At 45.0% G+C, this 20,056-nt stretch overlaps 1 protein-coding gene and 1 long non-coding RNA gene across 2 annotated transcripts; both read right to left on the bottom strand.

The window, feature by feature from the left end:
- Positions 1 to 6,167: 6,167 nt before the first annotated feature.
- On the bottom strand, positions 6,168 to 7,563 carry LOC120037253. Its single transcript, XR_005474792.1, has 3 exons — positions 7,397 to 7,563; positions 6,483 to 6,638; positions 6,168 to 6,257 (listed from the first exon to the last, which is right to left on the bottom strand). It is a non-coding gene; the product is annotated as an uncharacterized LOC120037253 (long non-coding RNA).
- Positions 7,564 to 8,861: 1,298 nt separating this feature from the next.
- On the bottom strand, positions 8,862 to 14,467 carry LOC120037254 (macrophage mannose receptor 1-like). The gene is made up of 3 exons (XM_038983426.1): positions 14,374 to 14,467; positions 9,144 to 9,479; positions 8,862 to 8,872 (listed from the first exon to the last, which is right to left on the bottom strand). The coding sequence occupies exons 1-3, from the start codon at positions 14,438 to 14,440 to the stop codon at positions 8,862 to 8,864; spliced, it is 414 nt and encodes a 137-aa protein (XP_038839354.1). The 5' UTR covers positions 14,441 to 14,467.
- Positions 14,468 to 20,056: the final 5,589 nt, after the last annotated feature.

The following is a 20,056-nucleotide window of genomic DNA, read 5'->3' as shown; positions in this document are numbered from 1 at the left end:
TTTTCCCCTATATAGTGTAACTAACTGACCCTGGTCCTATTCCCCTATATAGTGTAACTAACTGACCCTGGTCCTTTTCCCCTATATAGTGTAACTAACTAACCCTGGTCCTTTTCCCCTATATAGTGTAACTAACCCTGGTCCTTTTCCCCTATATAGTGTAACTGACCCTGGTCCTTTTCCCCTATATAGTGTAACTAACCCTGGTCCTTGTCCCCTATATAGTGTAATTAACTGACCCTGGTCCTTGTCCCCTATATAGTGTAACTAACTAACCCTGGCCCTTTTCCCCTATATAGTGTAACTAACTGACCCTGGCCCTTTTCCCCTATATAGTGTAACTAACTGACCCTGGTCCTATTCCCCTATATAGTGTAACTAACCCTTGCCCTTTTCCCCTATATAGTGTAACTAACTGACCCTGGTCCTTTTTCCCTATATAGTGTAACTGACCCTGGTCCTTTTCCCCTATATAGTGTAACTAACCCTGGTCCTTTTCCCCTATATAGTGTAACTAACTGACCCTGGTCCTTTCCCCCTATATAGTGTAACTAACCCTGGTCCTTTTCCCCTATATAGTGTAACTAACCCTGGCCCTTTTCCCCTATATAGTGTAACTAACCCTGGTCCTTTTCCCCTATATAGTGTAACTAACCCTGGTCCTTTTTCCCTATATAGTGTAACTAACTAACCCTGGTCCTTTTTCCCTATATAGTGTAACTAACCCTGGTCCTATTCCCCTATATAGTGTAACTAACTGACCCTGGTCCTTTTCCCCTATATAGTGTAACTGACCCTGGTCCTTTTCCCCTATATAGTGCAACTGACCCTGGTCCTTTTCCCCTATATAGTGTAACTAACCCTGGTCCTTTTCCCCTATATAGTGCAACTGACCCTGGTCCTTTTCCCCTATATAGTGTAACTAACTGACCCTGGTCCTTTTTCCCTATATAGTGTAACTAACTGACCCTGGTCCTATTCCCCTATATAGTGTAACTAACTGACCCTGGTCCTTTTCCCCTATATAGTGTAACTAACCCTGGTCCTTTTTCCCTATATAGTGTAACTAACTGACCCTGGTCCTTTTCCCCTATATAGTGGAACTAACTGACCCTGGTCCTTGTCCCCTATATAGTGTAACTAACTGACCCTGGTCCTTTTCCCCTATATAGTGTAACTAACTGACCCTGGTCCTTTTCCCCTATATAGTGTAACTAACTAACCCTGGTCCTTTTCCCCTATATAGTGTAACTAACTGACCCTGGTCCTTTTCCCCTATATAGTGTAACTAACTGACCCTGGTCCTTGTCCCCTATATAGTGTAACTAACTGACCCTGGTCCTTTTTCCCTATATAGTGTAACTAACTGACCCTGGTCCTTTTCCCCTATATAGTGTAACTAACTGACCCTGGTCCTTTTCCCCTATATAGTGTAACTAACTGACCCTGGTCCTTTTTCCCTATATAGTGTAACTAACTAACCCTGGTCCTTTTCCCCTATATAGTGTAACTAACCCTGGTCCTTTTTCCCTATATAGTGTAACTAACTGACCCTGGTCCTATTCCCCTATATAGTGTAACTGACCCTGGTCCTTTTCCCCTATATAGTGTAACTAACTAACCCTGGTCCTTTTCCCCTATATAGTGTAACTAACTGACCCTGGTCCTTTTCCCCTATATAGTGTAACTAACTGACCCTGGTCCTATTCCCCTATATAGTGTAACTGACCCTGGTCCTATTCCCCTATATAGTGTAACTAACTGACCCTGGTCCTTGTCCCCTATATAGTGTAACTGACCCTGGTCCTTTTTCCCTATATAGTGTAACTAACTCTGGCCCTTTTCCCCTATATAGTGTAACTAACTGACCCTGGTCCTTTTTCCCTATATAGTGTAACTGACCCTGGTCCTATTCCCCTATATAGTGTAACTAACTGACCCTGGTCCTTTTCCCCTATATAGTGTAACTGACCCTGGTCCTATTCCCCTATATAGTGTAACTAACTGACCCTGGCCCTTTTCCCCTATATAGTGTAACTAACTGACCCTGGTCCTATTCCCCTATATAGTGTAACTAACTGACCCTGGTCCTTTTCCCCTATATAGTGTAACTGACCCTGGTCCTTTTCCCCTATATAGTGTAACTAACCCTGGTCCTTTTCCCCTATATAGTGTAACTAACTGACCCTGGTCCAATTCCCCTATATAGTGTAACTGACCCTGGTCCTTGTCCCCTATATAGTGTAACTAACCCTGGTCCTTGTCCCCTATATAGTGTTACTGACCCTGGTCCTTTTCCCCTATATAGTGTAACTGACCCTGGTCCTTTTCCCCTATATAGTGTAACTAACTGACCCTGGTCCTTTTCCCCTATATAGTGTAACTAACTAACCCTGGTCCTTTTCCCCTATATAGTGTAACTAACCCTGGTCCTTTTCCCCTATATAGTGTAACTAACCCTGGCCCTTTTCCCCTATATAGTGTAACTAACTGACCCTGGTCCTTTTCCCCTATATAGTGTAACTAACTGACCCTGGTCCTATTCCCCTATATAGTGTAACTAACCCTGGTCCTTTTCCCCTATATAGTGTAACTGACCCTGGTCCTTTTCCCCTATATAGTGTAACTGACCCTGGTCCTTTTCCCCTATATAGTGTAACTAACCCTGGTCCTTTTCCCCTATATAGTGTAACTAACCCTGGCCCTTTTCCCCTATATAGTGTAACTAACTGACCCTGGTCCTTTTCCCCTATATAGTGTAACTAACTAACCCTGGTCCTTTTCCCCTATATAGTGTAACTAACCCTGGTCCTTTTCCCCTATATAGTGTAACTAACTGACCCTGGTCCTATTCCCCTATATAGTGTAACTAACCTTGGTCCTTTTCCCCTATATAGTGTAACTAACCTTGGTCCTTTTCCCCTATATAGTGTAACTAACTGACCCTGGTCCTATTCCCCTATATAGTGTAACTAACTGACCCTGGTCCTTTTCCCCTATATAGTGTAACTGACCCTGGTCCTTTTCCCCTATATAGTGTAACTAACTGACCCTGGTCCTTTTCCCCTATATAGTGTAACTAACTCTGGTCCTTTTCCCCTATATAGTGTAACTAACTGACCCTGGTCCTTTTCCCCTATATAGTGTAACTAACTGACCCTGGTCCTTTTCCCCTATATAGTGTAACTAACTGACCCTGGTCCTTTTCCCCTATATAGTGTAACTAACCCTGGTCCTTTTCCCCTATATAGTGTAACTAACCCTGGTCCTTTTCCCCTATATAGTGTAACTAACTGACCCTGGTCCTTTCCCCCTATATAGTGTAACTAACTGACCCTGGTCCTTTCCCCCTATATAGTGTAACTAACTGACCCTGGTCCTTTTCCCCTATATAGGGTAACTGACCCTGGTCCTTTTCCCCTATATAGTGTAACTAACTGATCCTGGTCCTTTTCCCCTATATAGTGTAACTAACTGACCCTGGTCCTTTTCCCCTATATAGTGTAACTAACTGACCCTGGTCCTTTCCCCCTATATAGTGTAACTAACTGACCCTGGTCCTTTTCCCCTATATAGTGTAACTAACTGACCCTGGTCCTTTTCCCCTATATAGTGTAACTAACTGACCCTGGTCCTTTTCCCCTATATAGTGTAACTAACTGACCCTGGTCCTTTTCCCCTATATAGTGTAACTAACCCTGGTCCTTTTCCCCTATATAGTGTAACTAACTGACCCTGGTCCTTTTCCCCTATATAGTGTAACTAACTGACCCTGGTCCTTTCCCCCTATATAGTGTAACTAACTGACCCTGGTCCTTTTCCCCTATATAGTGTAACTAACTAACCCTGGTCCTTTTCCCCTATATAGTGTAACTAACTGACCCTGGTCCTTTTCCCCTATATAGTGTAACTAACTAACCCTGGTCCTTTTCCCCTATATAGTGTAACTAACTGACCCTGGTCCTTTTCCCCTATATAGTGTAACTAACTAACCCTGGTCCTTTTCCCCTATATAGTGTAACTAACTGACCCTGGTCCTTTTCCCCTATATAGTGTAACTAACTAACCCTGGTCCTTTTCCCCTATATAGTGTAACTAACTGACCCTGGTCCTTTTCCCCTATATAGTGTAACTAACTGACCCTGGTCCTTTCCCCCTATATAGTGTAACTAACTGACCCTGGTCCTTTTCCCCTATATAGTGTAACTAACAAACCCTGGTCCTTTTCCCCTATATAGTGTAACTAACTAACCCTGGTCCTTTTCCCCTATATAGTGTAACTAACTGACCCTGGTCCTTTTCCCCTATATAGTGTAACTAACCCTGGTCCTTTTCCCCTATATAGTGTAACTAACTGACCCTGGTCCTTTTCCCCTATATAGTGTAACTAACTGACCCTGGTCCTTTTCCCCTATATAGTGTAACTAACTGACCCTGGTCCTTTTCCCCTATATAGTGTAACTAACCCTGGTCCTTTTCCCCTATATAGTGTAACTAACTGACCCTGGTCCTTTTCCCCTATATAGTGTAACTAACTCTGGTCCTTTTCCCCTATATAGTGTAACTAACTGACCCTGGTCCTTTTCCCCTATATAGTGTAACTAACTGACCCTGGTCCTTTTCCCCTATATAGTGTAACTAACTAACCCTGGTCCTTTTCCCCTATATAGTGTAACTAACCCTGGTCCTTTTCCCCTATATAGTGTAACTAACCCTGGTCCTTTTCCCCTATATAGTGTAACTAACTGACCCTGGTCCTTTTCCCCTATATAGTGTAACTAACCCTGGTCCTTTTAACCCTATATAGTGTAACTAACCCTGGTCCTTTTCCCCTATATAGTGTAACTGACCCTGGTCCTTTCCCCCTATATAGTGTAACTAACCCTGGTCCTTTTCCCCTATATAGTGTAACTAACCCTGGTCCTTTTCCCCTATATAGTGTAACTAACCCTGGTCCTTTTCCCCTATATAGTGTAACTAACTGACCCTGGTCCTTTCCCCCTATATGGTGTAACTAACTGACCCTGGTCCTTTCCCCCTATATAGTGTAACTAACTGACCCTGGTCCTTTTCCCCTATATAGTGTAACTGACCCTGGTCCTTTTCCCCTATATAGTGTAACTAACTGATCCTGGTCCTTTTCCCCTATATAGTGTAACTAACTGACCCTGGTCCTTTTCCCCTATATAGTGTAACTAACTGACCCTGGTCCTATTCCCCTATATAGTGTAACTAACTGACCCTGGTCCTATTCCCCTATATAGTGTAACTAACTGACCCTGGTCCTATTCCCCTATATAGTGTAACTAACTGACCCTGGTCCTATTCCCCTATATAGTGTAACTAACTGACCCTGGTCCTTTTCCCCTATATAGTGTAACTAACTGACCCTGGTCCTTTTCCCCTATATAGTGTAACTAACCCTGGTCCTTGTCCCCTATATAGTGTAACTGACCCTGGTCCTTTTCCCCTATATAGTGTAACTAACCCTGGTCCTTTTCCCCTATATAGTGTAACTGACCCTGGTCCTTTTCCCCTATATAGTGTAACTAACTAACCCTGGTCCTTTTCCCCTATATAGTGTAACTAACCCTGGTCCTTGTCCCCTATATAGTGTAACTGACCCTGGTCCTTTTCCCCTATATAGTGTAACTAACCCTGGTCCTTGTCCCCTATATAGTGTAACTGACCCTGGTCATTTTCCCCTATATAGTGTAACTAACCCTGGTCCTTTTCCCCTATATAGTGTAACTAACCCTGGTCCTATTCCCCTATATAGTGTAACTGACCCTGGTCCTTTTCCCCTATATAGTGTAACTAACCCTGGTCCTTTTCCCCTATATAGTGTAACTGACCCTGGTCCTTTTCCCCTATATAGTGTAACTAACTAACCCTGGTCCTTTTCCCCTATATAGTGTAACTAACCCTGGTCCTTTCCCCCTATATAGTGTAACTAACCCTGGTCCTTTTCCCCTATATAGTGTAACTAACCCTGGTCCTTTTCCCCTATATAGTGTAACTAACCCTGGCCCTTTTCCCCTATATAGTGTAACTAACCCTGGTCCGTTTCCCCTATATAGTGTAACTAACTCTGGTCCAAAGTAGTGCAGCATGAAGGGACTAGTGTGAAGGTGAGGACTCACCGGAGTCCCAGCGGAAGTAACGGAGAGGCTTTCCACTGACCCACTGCCAGCCACTGTCCTGTTCCAGAGCATTCAGGCCCGTCCACAGCGGCACATGCCGTTTACCACACAGGCCTGTGTGTGTGTGTGTGTGTGTGTGTGTGTGTGTGTGTGTGTGTGTGTGTGTGTGTGTGTGTGTGTGTGTGTGTGTGTGTGTGTGTGTGTGTGTGTGTGTGTGCATAAGAGAAGGAGATAAAGTTGCATATGACATAAACAGTGCATGAACAATACACTAATAAAACACACGACTTGAGTTTGACACGCCTGCCGTATGTGAGCGTGGCCACCGGGTGGCGCTACCTGCTACGTAGGTCTGCTCGAGGGGTTTGGTGATTGAGGCCAAGTCTGCTCCCTGCTGTTGGCAGCTGGTCCGAGCCTGGTGCCAGTTCAGGGCAGAGTGGAGGTTCACCTGGTAGAAAGCACCTGTGACCGGGTTCTTATGCCAATGCTCCATAGCTGCAGAGGGATGGGGGAGAGATGTACAGATTCGGTGAGCATAGCCTTGTTATTGAGAAAGGCCGCCGGAGGCAGACCTGGCTTTTCAAGAGAAGACAGGCTATTGGCACACTGCCCACAACATGAGGTGGAAACTGAGCTGCACTTCCTAACCTCCTGCCAAATGTATGATCATATTAGAGAGACATCTTTTCCCTCAGATTACACAGATCCACAACGAATATCTATTGTGTGAAATACCACAGTGTGACATCACAGCAGCAAGATTTGACCTGTTGACCTGTTGCCACAAGAAAAGGTCAACCAGTGAAGAACAAACACCATTGTAAATACAACCTATATTTACGTTTATTTATTTTCCCTTTTGTACTTTAACTATTTGCACATCGTTACAACACTGTATAAAGACATAATATGACATTTGAAATGTATTTATTATCATGGAACTTCTGTGAGTGTAATATTTACTGTTCACTTTTTATCCATTTCACTTCCCTTGGCAACGTTAACATATGGTTATCATGACTATAAAGCCTTGAGAGAGAGAGAGAGAGAGAGAGAGGAGAGAGAGAGAGAGAGAGAGAGAGAGAGAGGAGAGAGAGAGAAAGAGGAGAGAGAGGAGAGGAGAGAGAGAGAGAGACAGAGACAGAGAGACAGAGAGAGAGAGGGGAGAGAGAGGAGAGAGGAGAGAGAGAGAGACAGAGACAGAGAGAGAGAGAGAAGCATGTAACAGCTGCGTATATAGATGTAATACTCACTTGTGGATGGACAGTAGCCCCACAATTCATTGTCTTGGTAGTTTGTTTCAATGGCACACCAAAGCCGTCTATTGGACGAGTCTATCGAGGTGCAGTCTCCATACCATTGGTCTTTGTACCGGAAAGGAAACTGACAGGGACGCCCAAAGGCATTTCCTTCAATGGTAAAGAGTTCTGAAAGGGGGACAGTGATTACTGTGTGTACTGTATGTAGTTCAGTGCTTAGTGTGACGTGGGTTTAAGACCCCCCCAAAGGGTTTGACTATATTAGTGTGTCTGCCATCTTGCCTCCCTGTGTGACCTTGTTGGGGAACATGGCTTTCTATACTAACACTCTTACGGGACACTGGCTGTGAGTGTGTCTCTCTTTCTTTCTCTGTGAGTGTGTCTCTCTTTCTTTCTCTGTGAGTGTGTCTCTCTTTCTTTCTCTGTTAGTATGTCTCTCTTTCTTTCTCTGTGAGTGTATCCCTTTCTCTCTGTGTCTCTCTTTCTTTCTCTGTGAGTGTGTCTCTCTTTCTTTCTCTGTGAGTGTATCTCTCTTTCTTTCTCTGTGAGTGTGTCCCTTTCTCTCTGTGTCTCTCTTTCTTTCTCTGTGAGTGTGTCCCTTTCTCTCTGTGAGGGTGTCTCTCTTTCTTTCTCTGTGAGTGTGTCCCTTTCTCTCTGTGTCTCTCTTTCTTTCTCTGTGAGTGTGTCTCTCTTTCTTTCTCTGAGTTTGTCCCTTTCTCTCTGTGTCTCTCTTTCTCTCTGTGAGTGTGTCTCTCTTTCTTTCTCTGTGAGTGTGTCTCTCTTTCTATCTCTGTTAGTATGTCTCTCTTTCTATCTCTGTGAGTGTCTCTCTTTCTTTCTCTGTGAGTGTGTCTCTCTTTCTTTCTCTGTGAGTGTGTCTCTCTTTCTCTCTGTGTCTCTCTTTCTTTCTCTGTGAGTGTGTCCCTTTCTCTCTGTGTCTCTCTTTCTCTCTGTGAGTGTGTCTCTCTTTCTTTCTCTGTGAGTGTGTCCCTTTCTCTCTGTGTGTCTCTCTTTCTCTCTGAGTGTGTCTCTCTTTTTTTCTCTGTGAGTGTGTCCCTTTCTCTCTGTGTCTCTCTTTCTTTCTCTGTGAGTGTGTCTCTCTTTCTTTCTCTGTGAGTGTCTCTCTTTCTCTCTGTGAGTGTGTCTCTCTTTCTTTCTCTGTGAGTGAGTCCCTTTCTGTGTGTCTCTCTTTCTCTCTGTGAGTGTGTCTCTTTCTCTCTGTGAGTGTCTCTCTTTCTCTCTGTGAGTGTGTCTCTCTTTCTCTCTGTGAGTGTCTCTCTTTCTCTCTGTGAGTGTGTCCCTGTGTTACTGTACGTTGTGGATTCTCAGGGGAAAATGTCGTTTTTTACAATAAAATGTACTGTCTGATGTAGTTATATGTAACCTGTAATCTATAAAATATGCTGTCTGATGTAGTTATATGTAACCTGTAATCTATAACATGTACTGTCTGATGTAGTTATATGTAACCTGTAATCTATAACATATGCTGTCTGATGTAGTTATATGTAACCTGTAATCTATAAAATATGCTGTCTGATGTAGTTATATGTAACCTGTAATCTATAAAATATGCTGTCTGATGTAGTTATATGTAACCTGTAATCTATAAAATATGCTGTCTGATGTAGTTATATGTAACCTGCTTATTTTGCTTCTTGTGTTGTGACTTTGTCCATTTTGTCCAAAATCCATTTTACAATCCTAAAAAAATGAGAACCTTGTGACTCTAATCCCGTACCTCTGTGGGTCCTTGAGCAGGGGCCGTCGGTCGTACCAGAGATGATCCAGCGACTCCGAGGCCCCGTGTCTCTGGACAGCACCAGATCATTGTTGTCGTTGATGTGGAGGTACAGAGTCTGTCCTTTCAGCGTGAGCAGTGTGTTGTTACTACACTGCCACTGCTGGAGGTCGCTCTTCTCATCACAGTCAGAATACACCAGGGTACTACCCTCTGTCTTCCCAGAAACCCCAGCACACTTCCTATTGTTGGTGTCGTAGAGACGTCCCCCTGACACCCAGCGTGCCAGCTCCTGTCTAATGCCACTTTCTGCATTGAAGAGATTGAAGGGACCGTCTACAAAGAAAGAATTACAACAATCACTAACCAGCATTGACGTAACAGGCAAACATGTGAACACTTTAATTGAACCCTCTATCATAAGGACTTTTCAACAGTCGTAGGGCTACATAACACTGTTAGAGCTATATAACACTGCCATAGGGCTACATAACACTGTTAGAGCTATATAACACTGTCATAGAGCTACACAACACTGCCATAGGGCTACATAACACTGTTAGAGCTATATAACACTGTCATAGAGCTACACAACACTGTCATAGGGCAACATAACACTGTCATAGGGCTACACAACACTGTCATAGAGCTACACAACACTGTCATAGAGCTACACAACACTGTCATAGGGCTACACAACACTGCCATAGGGCTACCCAACACTGTCATAGGGCTATACAACACTGTCATAGGGCTACACAACACTGCCATAGGGCTACACAACACTGTCATAGAGCTACACAACACTGTCATAGAGCTACACAACACTGCCATAGGGCTACATAACACTGTCATAGAGCTACACAACACTGTCATAGGGCTACATAACACTGTTAGAGCTATATAACACTGCCATAGGGCTACACAACACTGTCATAGGGCTATCCAACACTGTCATAGAGCTACACAACACTGTCATAGGGCTACACAACACTGCCATAGAGCTACACAACACTGCCATAGGGCTACACAACACTGCCATAGAGCTACACAACACTGTCATAGGGCTACACAACACTGTCATAGGGCTACATAACACTGTCATAGGGCTACACAACACTGTCATAGAGCTACACAACACTGTCATAGGGCTACACAACACTGTCATAGGGCTACATAACACTGTTAGAGCTATATAACACTGTCATAGAGCTACACAACACTGTCATAGAGCTACACAACACCGTCATAGGGCTACACAACACTGCCATAGGGCTACACAACACTGCCATAGGGCTACACAACACTGTCATAGAGCTACAAAACACTGCCATAGGGCTACACAACACCGTCATAGGGCTACACAACACTGCCATAGGGCTACACAACACTGCCATAGGGCTACACAACACTGCCATAGAGCTACACAACACTGTCATAGGGCTACACAACACTGTCATAGGGCTACATAACACTGTCATAGGGCTACACAACACTGTCATAGAGCTACACAACACTGTCATAGGGCTACACAACACTGTCATAGGGCTACATAACACTGTTAGAGCTATATAACACTGTCATAGAGCTACACAACACTGTCATAGAGCTACACAACACCGTCATAGGGCTACACAACACTGCCATAGGGCTACACAACACTGCCATAGGGCTACACAACACTGTCATAGAGCTACAAAACACTGCCATAGGGCTACACAACACCGTCATAGGGCTACACAACACTGCCATAGGGCTACACAACACTGCCATAGGGCTACACAACACTGCCATAGGGCTACACAACACTGTCATAGAGCTACACAACACTGTCATGGGGCTACACAACACTGCCATAGGGCTACACAACACTGTCATAGAGCTACACAACACTGCCATAGAGCTACACAACACTGCCATAGAGCTACACAACACTGTCATAGAGCTACACAACACTGCCATAGAGCTACACAACACTGTCATAGAGCTACACAACACTGTCATAGGGCTACACAACACTGCCATAGAGCTACACAACACTGTCATAGGGCTACACAACACTGTCATAGGGCTACATAACACTGTCATAGGGCTACACAACACTGTCATAGAGCTACACAACACTGTCATAGGGCTACACAACACTGTCATAGGGCTACATAACACTGTTAGAGCTATATAACACTGTCATAGAGCTACACAACACTGTCATAGAGCTACACAACACCGTCATAGGGCTACACAACACTGCCATAGGGCTACACAACACTGCCATAGGGCTACACAACACTGTCATAGAGCTACAAAACACTGCCATAGGGCTACACAACACCGTCATAGGGCTACACAACACTGCCATAGGGCTACACAACACTGCCATAGGGCTACACAACACTGCCATAGGGCTACACAACACTGTCATAGAGCTACACAACACTGTCATGGGGCTACACAACACTGCCATAGGGCTACACAACACTGTCATAGAGCTACACAACACTGCCATAGAGCTACACAACACTGCCATAGAGCTACACAACACTGTCATAGAGCTACACAACACTGCCATAGAGCTACACAACACTGTCATAGAGCTACACAACACTGTCATAGAGCTACACACCACTGTCATAGGGCTACACAACACTGCCATAGGGCTACACAACACTGTCATAGAGCTACACAACACTGTCATAGAGCTACACAACACTGCCATAGAGCTACACAACACTGCCATAGGGCTACACAACACTGCCATAGAGCTACACAACACTGTCATAGGGCTACACAACACTGTCATAGGGCTACACAACACTGTCATAGGGCTACACAACACTGCCATAGGGCTACACAACACTGTCATAGGGCTACACAACACTGCCATAGGGCTACACAACACTGTCATAGAGCTACACAAGACTGTCATAGAGCTACACAACACTGTCATAGGGCTACACAACACTGTCATAGGGCTACACAACACTGTCATAGGGCTACACTACACATTTAAAAATACTCTGGTCTCTATTGGGATTCTAGATCAGCAAATTGGTATGATATTAAGCTGCCAGGACAACACAGGAGTTAGAGCTAAACCAATAACCAATGAGATGAACAACATACCCGTTCGAGGTGTAAACTAATAACCAATGAGATGAACAACAAACCTATTTGAGGTGTAAACCAATAACCTATTCCAATTAAACGACTGAAAGAGCTGATTCCTGTACTTGGCCCTCCTATGTTGAACGTGATAATGTGTACAAAACTCACTCTTGAAAAACCAAAAAATGAATCTGCCAATATCAAATCTCCCGTTCCTCTAAAACATTTTTGAAAAAGCTGTTGCGCGGCAACTCACTGCTTTCCTGAAGACAAAGAATGTATATGAAATGCTTCAGTCTGGTTTTAGACCCCATCATAGCACTGAGACTGCACTTGTGAAGGTGGTAAATTACCTTTTAATTGGCGTCAGACCAAGGCTCTGCATCTGTCCTCGTGCTACTAGACCTTAGTGCTGCTTTTGACACCATCGATCACCACATTCTTTTGGAGAGATTGGAAACCCAAATTGGTCTACACAGACAAGTTCTGGCCTGGTTTAGATCTTATCTGTCGGTAATAATCAGTTCGTCTCTCTGGATGGTTTGTCCTCTGACAAATCAATATAAGTTTCGGGGTTCCTCAAGGTTCCGTTTAAGAACCAATATTGTTTTCACTATATATTTTACCTCTTGGTGATGTCATTCGGAACATGTTAACTTTCATTGCTATGCGGACGATACACACAGCTGTACATTTAGTGGAACACGGTGAAGCCCCAAAATGTACCTCCCTGGAAGCCTGTGTTTCAGACATAAGGAAGTGGATGGCGTCAAATTTTTTACTTTTACACTCGGACAAAACAAAGATGCTAGTTCTAGGTCCCAAGAAACAAAGAGATCTTCTGTTAGATCTGGCAATCTTGATGGTTGTACAGTCGTCTCAAATAAAACTGTGGACCTCGGCGTTACTCTGGACCCTGATCTCTCTTTTGATGAACATATCAAGACTGTTTGAAGGACAGATTTTTTCCATCTTTGTAACATGGCAAAAATCAGAAACTTTTTGTCCAAAAATTATGGGGAAAATTAGATTAGACTACTGCAATGCTCTACTTTCCGACTATTTTACTCCAGTGCTAGCCTCTCTACACTGGCTTCCTGTTAAGGCTAGGCTAATTTCAAGGTTTTACTGCTAACCTACAAAGCATTACATGGGCTTTGTTCCTACCTATCTTTCTGATTTGGTCCTGCCGTACATACCTACACGTACGCTACGGACACAAGACGCAGGCCTCCTTACTGTCCCTAGAATTTTTAAGCAAACATCTGGAGGCAGGACTTTCTCCTATAGAGCTCCATTTTTATGGAATGGTCTGCCTATCCATGTGAGACTCAGATTCGGTCTCGACCTGTAAGTCTTTACTTTTTATGAAGACTCATCTCTTCAGTAGGTCCTATGATTGAATGTAGTCTGGTCCAGGGATGCGAAGGTGAACGGAAAGGCACTGGAGCAACGAACCGCCCTTGTCTCTGCCTGGCTGGTTCCCCTCTCTCCGCTGGGATTTTTTGCCTCTGACCCTATTACGGGGGCTGAGTCACTGGCTTACTGGTGCTCTTCCATGCTGTCCCTAGGAGGGTTGCATCATTTGAGTCACTGACTCCTTGCTGTCCCCAGTCCACCTGGCCGTGCTGCTGCTCCAATTTCAACTGTTCTGCCTGCGGCTATGGAACCTTGACCTGTTCACCGGATGTGCTACCTGTCCCAGACCTGCTGTTTTTGACTCCCTCTCTGTACCGCACCTGCTGTCTCTAACTCTGAATGCTCAGCTATGAAAAGCCAACTGCCATTTATTCCTGAGATGCTGACCTGTTGCACCCTCTACAACCACTGTGATTATTATTATTATTATTATTATTTGACCCTGCTGGTCATTGATGAACGTTTGAACATGTTCTGTTATAATCTCAATCCAGCACAGCCAGAAGAGGACTGGCCACCACTCAGAGCCTGGTTCCTCTCTAGGTTTCTTCCTAGGTTCCAGCCTTTCTAGGGAGTTTTTCCGAGCCACCGTGCTTCTACATCGCTTGCTGTTTGGGGTTTTAGGCTGGATTTCTGTATAAGCACTTTGTGACATTGGCTGATTGAAAAGGGCTTTATAAATACATGTGATTAAAGAACAACATACCTGTTTGAGGAGCCCCCAGGGTGGTTTGAAAGAAGAGCATCAGTACAGTTATCATGGTGGTTGTCATGGTCCCAGGAGGGTGGTGATTGACATACGGAGCTCCTACAGCAGAGTGTTCTGTACGACTGGGTCTGCTATTTAATAACCATGAAATTCTCTGGTCACATGACATATTTTTTTTCTTTCCCTGTCAACGGATGTTGTTGAGACATTTCAACACTTTTCTAGTGAATGGGGAGGTGCACTGACACCCTCGGTCAGCCAAAATGTACTCACTATGTCACGGTTTACGATTCGCAGAAAACACTGTGTGGTGTTAAAAAATATATATATATGTTCTGTGTATTTTACGCAGATCACAAGTCATGAGACAATAGTCAATATCTGAGCCCAGATTGGCATCCTATTCCGATATAGAACCCTGTGTGCCCTGTTTAAAAGTAGTGCACTACAAAAGGGCCCTGGTTAAAAGTAGTGCACTACAAAAGGGCCCTGGTTAAAAGTAGTGCACTACAAAAGGGCCCTGGTTAAAAGTAGTGCACTACAAAAGGGCCCTGGTTAAAAGTAGTGCACTACAAAAGGGCCCTGGTTAAAAGTAGTGCACTACAAAGGGAATAGGGTGCCATTTAGGACGTAAATCACTAACCAATGTCTGTTCATCCCAACAGGTTAGATGGTTATTACAACAATGTAAAGTAGGCCTACGTTTCACCTCATTAGCTACAATGACCAGCACAATGGAAGCATCCCAAATGGCACCCTATATAATAATAAGGTGCCATTTGGGACGCTGGCTACCTGGCTAACGGCTAGCTGTCAGACTACCTGGCTAACGGCTAGCTGTCAGACTACCTGGCTAACGGCTAGCTGTCAGACTACCTGGCTAACGGCTAGCTGTCAGACTATACGTGTCTAACGGCTAGCTGTCAGACTACCTGGCTAACGGCTAGCTGTCAGACTACCTGGCTAACGGCTAGCTGTCAGACTACCTGGCTAACGGCTAGCTGTCAGACTACCTGGCTAACGGCTAGCTGTCAGACTACCTGGCTAACGGCTAGCTGTCAGACTATACCTGGCTAACGGCTAGCTGTCAGACTACCTGGCTAACAGCTAGCTGTCAGACTACCTGGCTAACGGCTAGCTGTCAGACTATACCTGGCTAACGGCTAGCTGTCAGACTACCTGGCTAACAGCTAGCTGTCAGACTACCTGGCTAACGGCTAGCTGTCAGACTATACCTGGCTAACGGCTAGCTGTCAGACTACCTAGCTAACGGCTAGCTGTCAGACCTCCTGGCTAACGGCTAGCTGTCAGACTACCTGGCTAACGGCTAGCTGTCAGACTACCTGGCTAACGGCTAGCTGTCAGACTACCTGGCTAACGGCTAGCTGTCAGACTACCTGGCTAACGGCTAGCTGTCAGACTATACCTGGCTAACGGCTAGCTGTCAGACTACCTGGCTAACAGCTAGCTGTCCGACTACCTGGCTAACAGCTAGCTGTCAGACTACCTGGCTAACAGCTAGCTGTCAGACTACCTGGCTAACAGCTAGCTGTCAGACTACCTGGCTAACAGCTAGCTGTCAGACTACCTGGCTAACGGCTAGCTGTCAGACTATACCTGGCTAACGGCTAGCTGTCAGACTACCTGGCTAACAGCTAGCTGTCAGACTACCTGGCTAACGGCTAGCTGTCAGACTACCTGGCTAACAGCTAGCTGTCAGACTACCTGGCTAACAGCTAGCTGTCAGACTACCTGGCTAACGGCTAGCTGTCAGACTACCTGGCTAACGGCTAGCTGTCAGACTATACCTGGCTAACGGCTAGCTGTCAGACTACCTGGCTAACGGCTAGCTGTCAGACTACCTGGCTAACGGCTAGCTGTCAGACTATACCTGGCTAACGGCTAGCTGTCACCTTATACCTGGCTAACGGCTAGCTGTCAGACTATACCTGGCTAACGGCTAGCTTGCAGCCTATACCTGTCTAACGGCTAGCTGTCACCTTATTCCTGGCTAACGGCTAGCTGTCAGATTATACCTGTCTAACGGCTAGCTGTCACCTTATACCTGGCTAACGGCTAGCTGTCAGACTATACCTGGCTAACGGCTAGCTGTCAGACTATACCTGGCTAACGGCTAGCTGTCAGACTATACCTGTCTAACGGCTAGCTGTCACCTTATACCTGGCTAACGGCTAGCTGTCAGACTATACCTGGCTAACGGCTAGCTGTCAGACTATACCTGGCTAACGGCTAGCTGTCAGACTATACCTGGCTAACGGCTAGCTTGCAGCCTATACCTGTCTAATGGCTAGCTGTCTGTTTAATAATTACCCCTCTTTCAGGAACACACACTTGACCCTGACCCCAGGGAGTGAAACTAGTGTGCTGTGAATACATTTCTTGCGAATGCTCTGATTCATCCTTGAGCAGACAGAAAGAGAGGAATGTGTGTGTGAGAAAGAAGAAGTGGTACCATGGGGCCCCAGGGAGCTATTGCCTTCACTACCCTGCACCCTCGAAGACGGGAAGGACAGAGGGGATGTGATTCACCAGAACACAGGAAGCAACTGGCTGAGTGCCAAGGAGGACAAAGACCAGCTAGGTCTACTATCCTACTGGAAGCTATAGACCTACAGCTACGTCTACTATCCTACTGGAACCTATAGACCTACAGCTAGGTCTACTATCCTACTGGAACCTATAGACCTACAGCTGGGTCTACTATCCTACTGGAACCTATAGACCTACAGCTAGGTCTGCTATCCTACTGGAACCTATAGACCAGAAGGGTCTACTATCCTACTGGAACCTATAGACCTACAGCTAGGTCTAGTATCCTACTGGAACCTATAGACCTACAGCTAGGTCTACTATCCTACTGGAACCTATAGACCTACAGCTAGGTCTACTATCCTACTGGAACCTATAGACCTACAGCTAGGTCTACTATCCTACTGGAACCTATAGACCTATAGCTAGGTCTGCTATCCTACTGGAACCTATAGACCTACAGCTAGGTCTACTATCCTACTGGAACCTATAGACCTACAGCTAGGTCTGCTATCCTACTGGAACATATAGACCAGCAGGGTCTACTATCCTACTGGAACCTATAGACCTACAGCTAGGTCTACTATCCTACTGGAACCTATAGACCTACAGCTAGGTCTACTATCCTACTGGAACCTATAGACCTACAGCTAGGTCTACTATCCTACTGGAACCTATAGACCTACAGCTAGGTCTACTATCCTACTGGAACCTATAGACCTACAGCTGGGTCTACTATCCTACTGGAACCTATAGACCTACAGCTAGGTCTACTATCCTACTGGAACCTATAGACCTACAACTGGGTCTACTATCCTACTGGAACCTATAAACCAGCTAGGTCTACTATCCTACTGGAACCTATAGACCAGCTAGGTCTACTATCCTACTGGAAGCTATAAACCAGCTAGGTCTACTATCCTACTGGAACCTATAGACTAGCTAGGTCTACTATCCTACTGGAACCTATAAACCAGCTAGGTCTACTATCCTACTGGAACCTATAAACCAGCTAGGTCTACTATCCTACTGGAACCTATAGACCTACAGCTGGGTCTACTATCCTACTGGAACCTATAAACCAGCTAGGTCTACTATCCTACTGGAACCTATAGACCAGCTAGGTCTACTATCCTACTGGAACCTATAAACCAGCTAGGTCTACTATCCTACTGGAACCTATAGACCAGCTAGGTCTACTATCCTACTGGAACCTATAAACCAGCTAGGTCTACTATCCTACTGGAACCTATAGACCAGCTAGGTCTACTATCCTACTGGAACCTATAAACCAGCTAGGTCTACTATCCTACTGGAACCTATAGACCTACAGCTAGGTCTACTATCCTACTGGAACCTATAGACCCTACAGCTAGGTCTGCTATCCTACTGGAACATATAGACCAGCAGGGTCTACTATCCTACTGGAACCTATAGACCTACAGCTAGGTCTACTATCCTACTGGAACCTATAGACCTACAGCTAGGTCTACTATCCTACTGGAACCTATAGACCTACAGCTAGGTCTACTATCCTACTGGAACCTATAGACCTACAGCTAGGTCTACTATCCTACTGGAACCTATAGACCTACAGCTGGGTCTACTATCCTACTGGAACCTATAGACCTACAGCTAGGTCTACTATCCTACTGGAACCTATAGACCTACAACTGGGTCTACTATCCTACTGGAACCTATAAACCAGCTAGGTCTACTATCCTACTGGAACCTATAGACCAGCTAGGTCTACTATCCTACTGGAAGCTATAAACCAGCTAGGTCTACTATCCTACTGGAACCTATAGACTAGCTAGGTCTACTATCCTACTGGAACCTATAAACCAGCTAGGTCTACTATCCTACTGGAACCTATAAACCAGCTAGGTCTACTATCCTACTGGAACCTATAGACCTACAGCTGGGTCTACTATCCTACTGGAACCTATAAACCAGCTAGGTCTACTATCCTACTGGAACCTATAGACCAGCTAGGTCTACTATCCTACTGGAACCTATAAACCAGCTAGGTCTACTATCCTACTGGAACCTATAGACCAGCTAGGTCTACTATCCTACTGGAACCTATAAACCAGCTAGGTCTACTATCCTACTGGAACCTATAGACCAGCTAGGTCTACTATCCTACTGGAACCTATAAACCAGCTAGGTCTACTATCCTACTGAAACCTATAGACCAGCTAGGTCTACTATCCTACTGGAACCTATAAACCAGCTAGGTCTACTATCCTACTGGAACCTATAGACCAGCTAGGTCTACTATCCTACTGGAACCTATAGACCTACAGCTAGGTCTACTATCCTACTGGACCCTATAGACCAGCAGGGTCTACTATCCTACTGGAACCTATAGACCTACAGCTGGGTCTACTATCCTACTGGAACCTATAGACCAGCTAGGTCTACTATCCTACTGGAACCTATAAACCAGCTAGGTCTACTATCCTACTGGAACCTATAGACCAGCAGGGTCTACTATCCTACTCAGTTTGTACTGGACCCTGCTGGTCTATAGGTCCCAGTAGGATAGTAGACCCAGCTGTAGGTCTATAGGTTCCAGTAGGACAGCAGGGTCCAGTAGGATAGTAGACCTAGCTGGTTTATAGGTTCCAGTAGGATAGCAGACCTAGCAGTAGGTCTATAGGTTCCAGTAGGATAGTAGACCCTTCTGGTCTATAGGTTCCAGTAGGATAGTAGACCTAGCTGTAGGTCTATAGGTTCCAGTAGGATAGTAGACCTAGCTGGTCTATATTTTCCAGTAGGATAGTTGACCCTTCTGGTCTATAGGTTCCAGTAGGATAGTAGACCTAGCTGGTCTATAGGTTCCAGTAGGATAGTAGACCCAGCTGTAGGTCTATAGGTTCCAGTAGGATAGTAGACCCTTCTGGTCTATAGGTTCCAGTAGGATAGCAGACCTAGCTGTAGGTATATAGGTTCCAGTAGGATAGTAGACCTAGCTATAGGTCTATAGGTTCCAGTAGGATAGTAGACCCAGCTGTAGGTCTATAGGTTCCAGTAGGATAGTAGACCTAGCTGTAGGTCTATAGGTTCCAGTAGGATAGTAGACCTAGCTGGTTTATAGGTTCCAGTAGGATAGTAGACCTAGCTG

The sequence above is a fragment of the Salvelinus namaycush genome, unplaced genomic scaffold, assembly GCF_016432855.1.
Source record: "Salvelinus namaycush isolate Seneca unplaced genomic scaffold, SaNama_1.0 Scaffold1653, whole genome shotgun sequence".
Lineage (NCBI taxonomy): Eukaryota > Metazoa > Chordata > Actinopteri > Salmoniformes > Salmonidae > Salvelinus > Salvelinus namaycush.
Note: the sequence above shows the minus strand (reverse complement) of the source record. Positions and strands in the feature narration are given on the sequence as shown.